General features: G+C 35.2%; 1 protein-coding gene across 1 annotated transcript; it reads right to left on the bottom strand.

Annotated features, from left to right (window-relative positions):
- Positions 1-655: 655 nt before the first annotated feature.
- Positions 656-11,661, bottom strand: LOC126686764 (NAD-dependent malic enzyme 62 kDa isoform, mitochondrial). Its single transcript, XM_050380993.2, has 19 exons — positions 11,336-11,661; positions 11,087-11,183; positions 10,882-11,000; positions 10,165-10,332; positions 9,822-9,950; positions 9,049-9,109; positions 8,683-8,786; positions 8,496-8,579; positions 8,241-8,347; positions 3,397-3,508; positions 2,814-2,927; positions 2,628-2,693; positions 2,432-2,504; positions 2,248-2,334; positions 1,967-2,021; positions 1,820-1,891; positions 1,425-1,487; positions 1,216-1,330; positions 656-996 (listed from the first exon to the last, which is right to left on the bottom strand). The coding sequence occupies exons 1-19, from the start codon at positions 11,498-11,500 to the stop codon at positions 922-924; spliced, it is 1,866 nt and encodes a 621-aa protein (XP_050236950.1). The 5' UTR covers positions 11,501-11,661; the 3' UTR covers positions 656-921.
- Positions 11,662-12,331: the final 670 nt, after the last annotated feature.

Below are 12,331 nucleotides of genomic sequence, written 5' to 3'. Positions count from 1 at the left end.
TGACTATAAAAGAAACATAATTTTCCAAAACAAGTTATATTTGCAAATTTTGAAATTTTTTGTGTTGATTGACAAAAATTGTAAAGATTTAATATTTTTGAGAGTTTGGCTTAAATAATAATAAAAAAAAACATGGAGATGTGCATTAGCACATATAATGCGTGAGATAATTACTCATATTTCATTGATTGATTGGCAAATAGAAAGTACCAAAATTTCTCTTTTGAGTTTTCTAGTATATCCACCTTCTTTTCCTCTGAGATGTTCACTAAATTCTAAATAAGCATATTAAAAGCTCCAAATTTTGAACGAAAGAAGCTAGCCTTTCAAACATTTGTGGGCAAGAGAAGCACCTTCCAAGGAATTTAAATCCAGCCGTAGTTAATGTCTACTTTTATCATTACCTTCCTAATTCCTATAACAAACAATTAAGTCATTAATTAATATTGTAATTATTTTTAATATTTTATATTTTAAAACGAGAGACAGAAATAAAAAGTTAACCATTAAAATATATATATGGAATTAATTGTAAATCTACTAATAATATATTACGGGATGGGGGAGGGAGTATTGAATTAATCCAAACCATACTGCTCCATTACAGTTTCATTTTTAACAATGAACTACATTAATCAAAATTTCATCATCCAAGAAACTAAACATATACACCTTCATTTCAATAAGTATCTATCCAAGAAGCAAAACTTATACAACTTTAATTCAATAATGTGGTGATACACATGTAAGATCAACGGGGACATACCCCATGACAAAGCCCACAGAAACTTAAAATTAAACAATTAATAGTTCTGCAGGGAAACTTAAAATACAACAATGTTATTAATCCACACTAAAGAGTTTTTGACAACATTTTCTCGACCAACCTTACTTCTGCAGGGAAGACTTTTTATTTTATGTTCAGGCCTTGTTGTACACTAGTGTTGGATAATCTGGACTCCACATGTTGTTCTGCACGTATTCTAAAATTTCCTCCTGCACAGCAAATTATTTGTCAAGTTTACTAGTTTCAACAGTCCATAGTTTGTTTGTGCCAACGAGAGACCAATCATCAGCAACGGCAAACCATTTTTTTAATCAGTCACTGATTTAAATATCTATAACTGGATTAGACTCCTAATGTCAGCATAGCCATCTTCGGTCCTAATGATTTTTCCAATACATTTAGAATACAAAATCATGTCGTAGACAAACCTCATTAAGTTTCACAAGATCTCGGACATCCATTTCACGGTATCCTTCTGCAAGATCCTCTTCAATGGCTTCCTTCACCACAGCTGCAGCTACCTTCTTTGTTATGTCTCGTATTCTGCAAATATAACATATATAGCGCCTTTAAGATTGCAAAGCTCTTAAAACAAGAGAGCAGAGTTATAAGGTTAAGCAATACACTGATTGTGTACCTAGATGTTGAAGGGAATATAATTCCCTGTAGAACCTCCTCTTCTGTCATATATGCAGCTAGGCTGTAACCAATTTGGGGCAAAGTCATATAAATTGATATAAACGACTAAAGCATGACTCTCATATAATCAGACGTTTTTTTCTTATCGGCATTAACAATATGCATTTGTTTCATTACTGCATAAATTAGTGGCCTAAGCTTTGTGTTAATGCCTGTTTTCAACATACATTTCCTAGTTACTTCCTATTCTGATTCTGGTACCTCATAGTCTAGCAGAATTTTCATCAATGACATATGTTAACTGATAATAGGTTTTCAGGATTGCCAATTGTTTTGGTGATTAATGGTTCTTTGAAAAATTAAGTAAAATGTCAATAAACAGAATGACAGTACCATTCAGCTGCAGCCTGTAGCATGCCATCAGAGACGATCCTAGATCCCGAGAGAAGAGTCCCAAGCCCAATGCTGCATGGAACCATGGATTAATACATGTAGTCAACACAACTTATTAGTTATGCATGCCTAAATGAAGAAGCTTACCCTGGAAACAAGTACATGTTGTTTCCTTGGTTACAGTGGCCAATTTGGCTGTTTCCTGCATCAATGACAAGTTAACAAATGTTTTAGATTATGCTCTTATGACACAAATTCTAAACAGTATCCATCTCGAGTTAAATTAACACTAAAGATTTCTATCAAGTGGCAGACTGGATCAGCATGTATCATTTCTATCAAGTGGCAGACTGGATCAGCAAGTATCATTGCTGCATAGATTCGTATAACAATAGGTCAATCTAAGACATATAAAGCATAATATATACCAAGATCAACATCTTTGAATGGACTTCCGCTAGCAAATATAATATTGTCTCCCACAATGGAAAATGCTGCTTCAGGAGTGCATTCAGCTGTCAGAAGGGGGTAAAAGAAAGAGAGAAAATGGTCACGAATTAACCCCTGTTCTTTCTTACCAAAAGAAAACTGAACTACAGAAAAATACTATACCATTATTTGTAGGATTTGACATGGCAAAAATTGCTGGTCTTGTTGAGGTTGAACCTTTGAGGGCCTCTAATACCTACCAACAGTAGCTTACTGTGTTTAACCATTAGACGTCCACAAGATCCAAAAGTTTCAGTCATATATTGATATGACTGTTGCATAAAACATTTCCTTTTAATTTTAAGCATCCATTTTATACCTCCTTTGAAAATAAACCCCCAACTGCAGATAATCCAAGAAGCACATCAGGTTTCACTTCACGCACCTGGCCAACATCAATTATCCAAAATCAGAACAGACAAATAAAAATGGATACTAGGAAATCATTTCGTGACAATCTTTTTAAAATATAGCAGAAATTTAATAGAATCTTAAATTCACATACCACTTCTACAAGACTTGCACCCTCCCCTAGTCCTTGACGATTAACTTCTTTGATCCGCCTTGCAAATGGCTGGACTTCTGGATCAAGATTTTCACGTTCCTCTGTTATCAGACCCTGGAAAAGCACAAAAACAATCCAATTTAATGAGTAATGTGGTGACAGACAATTGTGATACAATAAAATTCTAGCTAGGAAAAGGAATCTATGAAGTGTAAATTGTGACATTCTAGCAGAATGAAGAACGGATCAAACTTTAACATGAGACAAACTGAGACATTAAACAGCAGGACGAAGAGGTCCACAAAAGACCATCATTTATCAATTCAATGGACATATCTTGAAATCAAAGGTTCTACAATCGGTTCAATCAAGTGAATTGTATGCTTAAATAGTAATGTAGAGAGCACACAACTATTTCCAATTGTGCATGTCTGGTTTCTAAAGTTGATGGAATTTGTTGGCATCAGCTTGAATTCTTCTAATATATATACTTTTTTCCCAAATTTTCTTAACGGTAGGATGATACTGAGTATATTAGACGTCAACATGGAAACTTAATAAATTATGGACAGGACAATCTTACCTTAGCATCAACTACCCAGAATTGACTCCGTGCACTTTCAAAAGCAGATTCATTGTTTCCCAGCATCCTGGCCATTGTTTTCCTTGCATCATTGAGAACCCCTATTCCAGCACTGTGAATAAGCAAAAATTTCGAATAAAGAAGCCTCAAATATAGTATCAAAAAAAGAAGAGGAATAGTTTACCAACTTAAAAATGACATTATGTACTATATTTTAGGTAATCTGCCACTTTAACCAAAATGAGCACAAATTCCTTTTGTGTATGGCTGATAAGATAATCCAATTGTATTAGTGAGCATGATAGCTTCATATAATCATTTGAAGTCCTATAATGCAGAGCAAGTTAGGTGTTTGGCTAAGATGTCAACTCAGTTGGAGCATAAAAATCAAGTGTCGGAATAGATGTCTTAGTTGACTGCTCGGGGTAAATTCTGAAAATCAACTCTGATCTAGTCCGTCGGACTAACCAAAAAGTTGATAGAATGTCATGTTACCACTATAGAGCTCTAAAATAAATATGAAAGCAGATAATGTAAAACAATCTCAACTTAATCAGACAGAAACTTGAGCATCAGTGATATGGTCCTGCAAATAGGATCTCGTCACAGGTCTACTACTTGGAAAATCTCGTCGATTTCCCTTATTTTTCCTGTTCTTCGATAAACCTATTTTTGAGATGTTAATGGTGATTTGTTCAAGAGATCACCAACTCTCCTTTTCTTTATTTTTGACTGAATTATAGATTACTTTATTGAATATAAGCATCTCCTTTAAATAGAGAAGAATTAAAACTACAAAAGAAAAAGAATTCCTACTTAAGAAGAATTCCTAATAAGCATAAATAATACTTCCTAAATAATAGAAAATGAAATACTTCCTAATTAAAAGTTCTAGGTTTTAGCTAACAAAATAGGAACTTTGTTTTTGCTTATTCACAGTGCTGGAATAGGGGTTCTCAATGATGCAAGGAAAACGATGGCCAGTATGCTAGGAAACAATGAATCTGCTTTTGAAAGTGCCCCGGAGTCAATTCTGGGTAGTTGATGCTAAGGTAAGATTGTCCCGCAAATAGGATCAAACCAAGTTGCTATGGTCCCGCAAATAGGATCTCATCACAGGTCTATTACTTGGAAAATCTCGTCGATTTCCCTTGTTTTTCCTGTTCTTCGATAAACCTATTTTTTGAGATGATAATGGTGATTTGTTCAAGAGATCACCAACTCTCCTTTTCTTTAATTTTTGATTGAATTATTGATTGCTATATTGAATATAATCTTCCCCTTTAAATAGAGAAGAATTTAAACTATAAAAGGAAAAGAATCCCTACTTAAGATGGATTCCTAATAAGCATAAATAATACTTCCTAAATAATAGAAAACAAAACATTCCTAATTAAGAGTCTAGATATTAGCTAACAAAATGGAAACTTTATTATTACAGCTGTAATAAAACAGCTGATCGTAACATTACTCCCTTCGTCGACTAAGAGCTTGTCCTCAAGCTCGAACCAATTTAGCATTCAGATTGGAAGGTTCCCTCTTCCTCGGGATCGTATAACAAAAGACAAAAAAGTCTCTTGCATTTATGTCCTGGAGAGTAGAGTGCGTCACAGTTAAAACATTGACCTCTTGCCCTTCGTTCTGACATCTCAGCTTTGCTCAATAGCTTAATTGGTGGTGTAACCATCTTACTTCCTATGTTGGAAGCTGATTCAAAATTGTTGTCGTACAACTGAATTCCTGTTAACAGACGCAACAGGTTCATTATTATAGGGTTTGGTAGTGGGCCCACTCATATTTGCTCGTGAGGTTAAAGTTCCTTGTGAAACTCTTTGCTTACGCTCCAACGCTCGAGCCAAATTCATGGCAATTCCAAGATTCCCTGGTTGCTGGAACTCAATATCAATTCTGAGTTCTTCTTTCAATCCGGCTGTAAAAAGATTCACTTGTTGACGTGGTGTAAGATCTGAAGTCCTTGCCAATAAGGATTGAAATTGGCGTTGATAGTCTTCCACTGATTCGGTCTGGTTCAAATTTGCTAATTCACCAAGAGGGTTATTACTCAATAGTGGCCCAAATCGAATGTGACAACATTCCCTAAATCTCCCCCAGTTCAGTTCAGCCTCCTCTTCTTCTACTTGATCGAACCACAATTATGCCTCGCCTAAAAGATGGAAAGCAGCCAGGCCTACCTTATCTCCTTCAGCAGTCCTTTGGTTGATGAAGAATTTCTCACATCTTTTTAGCCATCCTAATGGATCATTTGTGCCATCATAAGTAGGAAATTCCATCTTGGAGTACCTGGGCACCATATATCCTCCAGATTGCGAATCAGATTTGTCTCCACGTCCGGAACTTCTGCTGCAGCCACCGATTTCACTCTCTTGCACTTCAGCCTTATCTTTTCCAGATCCATTGCCTTTTCCCCTAAAGGAGATTGATAATTCTGCCACCTGCTCTTCTAATGCACGTTGCCGTGCAGCCATCTGTTCCATAAAAGCATCCAGTTTGGTTGCTAATATTTCTAAGTCACACATGACGACTGGCTCTGATACCAAGTTGTTATGGTCCCGCAAATAGGATCAAACCAAGTTGTTATGGTCCCACAAATAGGATCTCGTCACAGGTCTATTACTTGGAAAATCTCGTCGATTTCCCTTGTTTTTCCTGTTCTTCGATAACCTATTTTTGGAGATGATAATGGTGATTTGTTAAATTTTTGACTGAATTATTGATTGCTATATTGAATATAATCTTCCCCTTTAAATAGAGAAGAATTTAAACTACAAAAGGAAAAGAATCTCTACTTAAGATGGATTCCTAATAAGCATAAATAATACTTCCTAAATAATAGAAAACAAAACATTCCTAATTAAGAGTCTAGATATTAGCTAACAAAATGGAAACTTTATTATTACAGCTGTAATAAAACAGCTGATCATAACAGTATGGCTGATAAGATAATCCAATTGTATTAATGAGCATGATAGCTTCATATAATAATCATTTGAAGTCCTATAATGCAGAGCAAGTTAGGTGTTTGGCTAAGATGTCAACTCAGTTGGAGCATAAAAATCAAGTGTCGGAATAGATGTCTTATTTGACTGCTCGGGGTAAATTCTGAAAATCAACTCTGATCTAGTCCGTCAGACTAACCAAAAAGTTGATAGAATGTCATGTTACCACTATAGAGCTCTAAAATAAATATGAAAGCAGATAATGTAAAACAATCTCAACTTAATCAGACAGAAACTTGAGCATCAGTGATATGGTCCCGCAAATAGGATCTCGTCACAGGTCTACTACTCGGAAAATCTCGTCGATTTCCCTTGTTTTTCCTGTTCTTCGATAAACCTATTTTTGAGATGTTAATGGTGATTTGTTCAAGAGATCACCAACTCTCCTTTTCTTTATTTTTGACTGAATTATTGATTACTTTATTGAATATAAGCATCTCCTTTAAATAGAGAAGAATTAAAACTACAAAAGGAAAAGAATTCCTAATAAGCATAAATAATACTTCCTAAATAATAGAAAATGAAATACTTCCTAATTAAAAGTCTAGGTTTTAGCTAACAAAATAGGAACTTTGTTATTACAACTGTAATAAAACAGCTGGTCATAACATTACTCCCTTCTTCGACTAAGAGCTTGTCCTCAAGCTCGACCCGATCTAGTATTCGGATCAGGAGGTTCCCTCTTCCTCCGGGTCATATAATAAGAGGGCAAAAAGTCTCCTGGTGAGTAAAGTGCATCATAATTAAAACACCGTCCTCTTGCTCTTCGGTTCGACGTCTCAGCTCTCGTCAAAAGCTTGATTGGTGGTGCAACAGTTTCACTTCTTATGTTTGAAGCTGAATCAAAATTCTTGCATTGTGTAATCTGTTCTTGGCGAGTTGCTGAAGATGGAGCTGCTACAAATGGTTTTGGGGCTGCCCATGCGAGCGGAGATCGCCCTATACTGAACAGCTGAATTGCCTTTTTCTCTCAAAAACTTGCGCTAAATTCATACCCACAACCTGAGTTGGGGGATTTTGCATCTCCTCATCAACCAAAGGGCCCTCTATTCCATTATATGAAGGAAATTCCACCTTGGAGTATCTTGGAGCAATTGCTATTTCAAATTGATTTGCCGGCTGTTCTTCTCCACTTATCTCTTGGATATTGCAACCTGATCCAACCTTACTATTATGCTCCTTTTCCTTGCCAAAAATTTGTAATTCCATCATGCGTTGTATTTCTTTGACGCTCTCGCGTATTTCACGAATATCCTGACCGAATTCCACCATTCTCCATTCAAAACCTTCAACTTTGGTTAACAATTGGTTCTGATCAGCCATGACGACCTGCTCTGATACCAAGTTGATATGGTCCCGCAAATAGGATCTCGTCAAAAGTCTACTACTCGGAAAATCTCGTCGATTTCCCTTGTTTTTCCTGTTCTTCGATAAACCTATTTTTGAGATGTTAATGGTGATTTGTTCAAGAGATCACCAACTCTCCTTTTCTTTATCTTTGACTGAATTATTGATTACTTTATTGAATATAAGCATCTCCTTTAAATAGAGAAGAATTAAAACTACAAAAGGAAAATAATTCCTACTTAAGAAGAATTCCTAATAAGCATAAATAATACTTCCTAAATAATAGAAAATGGAATACTTCCTAATTAAAAGTCTAGGTTTTAGCTAACAAAATAGGAACTTTGTTATTACAACTGTAATAAAACAGCTGGTCATAACAATCAGTTTGAGTGCATCTCTTTTTTTTGTATGTGTGTATGTTTGCTTAAGAACACAATGAATGCATAATCAGGAAGCCAAAAGGTTGGACTACCAACTAACCTTCCAGCACCAGCTACAACTATCTTTTGCTTTGGAAAGTCAATCATAGGCCTGCCTTGTGCCCTTACAGCTCCTAAGAGGCCAGCAATTGCAACCCCTGCTGTACCCTGTAAATTGAAGTGGATGGACAACCAATTGGAAAAATAACTAAATAATGAAATGTACAAACAATCAAAAATCTACATGCATATTCAACAAAATAGTTGATTGACAAGCTTAGATGCTATGATAGAAATAAAGAAAGTAAATTATTACCTGGACATCATCATTGAACATTCTGTAGGTATACCTATATCGCTGCAACAGCTTGAAGGCCCACTTGCTTTGAAAATCTTCAAACTGAATAAACAGTGGTTTAGAATCTCGAGAAAAAAATTGAGAAGAGAAAGAGAGTCCCCAGTTCGTTAGTTTGTTAAATTGGCATGCACAAAAATTAAATTACCTGCACAATGACATGAGGCCAACGAGTAAATACTGCCTCCATAAATTCATCAATGACTGCTATATATTCATCACCATCAAGACGGTGTTCTTGCAATCCCAAATCTATTAGAAAAAATAGTTTTGAAATCTTCTTGTCATGATGGGAACCACCAATTTATAAAGCATAATAAGTCTAACTATTAGTAAAGATGGAAAACTGATAGCAATGATAGAACACGAGTGTGGCAAAGAAATCTGACAATTTTATACATTAAATTCTCAAAAGCTCCAGGTTCTCTGATCTTAGATTTTTAATACAAGCTCAGTTTTCAGTTCATAATTTGTACAGAAAGAGGGACTCGTGATTCGGCATAAGAATACTTACACAGGGGGTCCTTCAGCAGCTTCTCATTGTTGGTTCCAACATCAATCATCACTGGAAGCACCTAGAACGAGGCATGGCAAAATTTTATAAATAGACATATAATTTTTCATCTTAACTAAAATAATAATATCGCCAGAACAGCATAATATGAAAATAAGTGAAATGAATCTCTAATATGGTCTAGTTCTTACTTTAATTTGATTCCAATAATAATATTGATATTACGAGTTCTTGGTTAAGCATTTTTCTGTTATCTTGTGAAACAAATATGAAATTTGTCTCTCTCATCTTACAGTGATTGGCATCTACAGTGTATCTTGCCTGTATTCCAATGGTTGTAAGGCAACACCAGGATAAATCATCACTTAGGTAATTTTGCAAACTCCAAGATCTTTCTCCAAATTTTAACAAGTTCGACACTATTAACAGTTTTCACTCCAATATTGACACTTAGAACACAAAAATAGAGATAGTATGGACATAGAAAGCCATACTTCTATACTGCAAAAATTACAAAATTATCATTGGATTGGAGGAAAGTGAAACATCAATGATCATTGTATTTCAAGCTCAAACGCGTTGCCTTTCCCTAAATGGAGATAATGGGCTGGAACAATATGAATGATCAAAAATGCTTTAAACAAATTCATGCATAGTAGAAGTTTGAATGAAATAATACAAAATTTTAAGCTTGTAAGATTGAAGACAATAATACAAAAGGGAAATATTCTTACTCAGTAAAAGAAAATTTCGTAAATAGAGAAAATATGTACCCTTTGGGGATTTATTCCAGCAGCAGCAACATAAAGATCCAGCTTTCCAATTGCAATTCCAATTCCCTGGACTCCAAGATCTCCAAGACCCAGTATCCTGCTTCCATCCGTAACAACAATCATATCAACCTGTAGCAACAGAATAAACTAATTCAGTAGTTTTAACAATAAAATGCATTTCCAAGACCCTTGTAAACATATGAAGCTGCAATACTAACAACCTTTGCAGACCAACTAAACAGTTAGGGAAAGTAATCTGTTTTATTTTTCTCTTTTCGGTCTTCAATTTGGAATAATTCCACAAAGAGGTTCTACATTTAACTGCACCACTGAATGGTAGTACCTGCTCAGCTGGCCAATTATAAACCATGGACATCATTTCTCCGCGATCAGCAGCACTAAAATACATTCCCCTTGGCCTTCTAAACAAGCCACTGTAGTTTTGGCAAACAAGACCTACAGTTGGAGTGTATACTATGGGTGCATATTCTTCAATATTGGCTATCAGGACCTGTTGGATTGAGAAACAAAGTTAACAGTTCGGAAAATGAAATAGAAGTCAACACGAATTTTTGTGCCATAATCATTTTTGTCCTCCTAACAGTATGACATGCAATTAGTAACTCAACATAAAACTTACGATACGAGATTCCAGAAAAATGGGAATATAAAAATGCAGTTGAGGAAACATGTAGGAGAATTGATTCCCTTAAACACCCTAATCCAATCAGAGATAAAAACTGAAAAGGAGAGATTTCATCAGATGGGAAAGAAATAGCAGGGCATATTATTGAAAATTAATCATTAGTATCAAAATAAGGCCTGTGAAGAAAAACAATGGTAAAATAGCAGAGATAATGTATACTAGGGACCTTATATGTACAAATAGGCCAGAACTTGTACTGATATACAATGAAAAACAAAAGGGAAGTGTGCATAAAATGTTGTGAAGATATTGGATAGTGATGGCAATATGTAGGTGAAAAATATTTGAATCTCATTTAAAACAGCTCCAAAATGAAGATAAGCATAAGAAAGAAACGGGCAAAGGGAAAGCCACCTTATAGTACATGGTCTCATTCCGATCATGCAAGCGATTAAGGATGCGCCACTTGGCCAAGGCATTTGGATCAGAAGGTCCATCTCTAGCTTGAACTTCAAGCCTCTTCAAGTCAGCCACTGCAAATGCATATGTATTTCCGAATGTCGTATGATTAAGAAAATTAAAAACTAGGGCTTAATGAATAGGGGAATAATCCACTTACTGAAGCGTTCAATTTGCTGGTCAGATGACATAACATTTGGAGGGAGAAGACCGCGAAGATCAAGACGATCACGTTCAGTCATAGAAAACGCTGTTCCCTATTCATATTCATATTAATATTCATTTGTCATAATAATAACTAATCCAAAAGAATTCAGCAAATAATAAATGAGGTAACGAGTATTTTGAAAATGCAAACAAATAACTGTATTGAAAAAGAAAGGGAAAGAGTTGTTTTATGTAAATATACCTTGTTGAACCAGGGATCGTGAAGAATATCAAGGCTACGCTTGTGGACAATGGTGGGGCGGTGGCCCTCGGTAGTAGTGAAAGATCTAGTGGTGGTCAGCATCCTCTGTTTGAGGCGCTTTATCAGAGACGAAGAGGCTCTGATCTGATTAGAGAGGTTTGGCATGATTGATTTCACCTCCAAAATACTCCTAATCTGATCTGGATGATTATAATTAGATCAACCCTCAAACCCTAGTCACTCCCTCCAGTAGTAGTAGTAGTAGTAGAAGACGAAGACTCACTCACCCACTGAAGCTGACCGGGATTTTTTTAACAGCTAATTTTATTGCTAAAACTAAAATTCTAAAAAAAAGGCTAAAAACGGCAAGCTGGCCGTTTTTTTTTAACTGTAAGCTGACTGTTTTATTTTTAACTGGCAAAAAGCTCATTTTAGCCTCTAAAGTCGAACTAAAAAAATAAATAAGCCCCTGATATTGAAGTTGGCTCAATTATCACCCTGAGATTGTCCAAAGTGTTTCACATCGCACCACCGGTGTCTTCTTCTATCTAAATGATGACGTGGCATTCAGTGAAAAAATTTGAAAACATCCTTAATGTTTAAAATATTTTCCAATTTTATATTTATAATTCTTTTACCATTTTCACCTTTTTTTCATTTAAATATATATAATTGAATAATATTTAAAATTAAAATATTTATTGAAACAATCAAAACTCAATTAAACACTTCGAAATCTAATTAAACGCTAATTCAACCAAACAAATCAAAATTCAATTTAAACCTAATTAAATCTCATTCACTCACTCGCCGCCAAACACCCATCGGATACCACCTCTGTAACCTTCGATAAAAAAATTCAAACAAAAATTAAATAAAAATTAATCGGAAAAAACGGTATTTTTTTACCATCCCCATTTACCGATCGACGGAATTTATTTTTGACAGTCTTCTCTGCCCCATTGTTCTTCCCATGGAAAGAACAGAAAGAATTTT

Source organism: Mercurialis annua, linkage group LG6 (genome assembly GCF_937616625.2).
Source record: "Mercurialis annua linkage group LG6, ddMerAnnu1.2, whole genome shotgun sequence".
Taxonomy (NCBI): Eukaryota; Viridiplantae; Streptophyta; class Magnoliopsida; order Malpighiales; family Euphorbiaceae; genus Mercurialis; species Mercurialis annua.
Note: the sequence above shows the minus strand (reverse complement) of the source record. Positions and strands in the feature narration are given on the sequence as shown.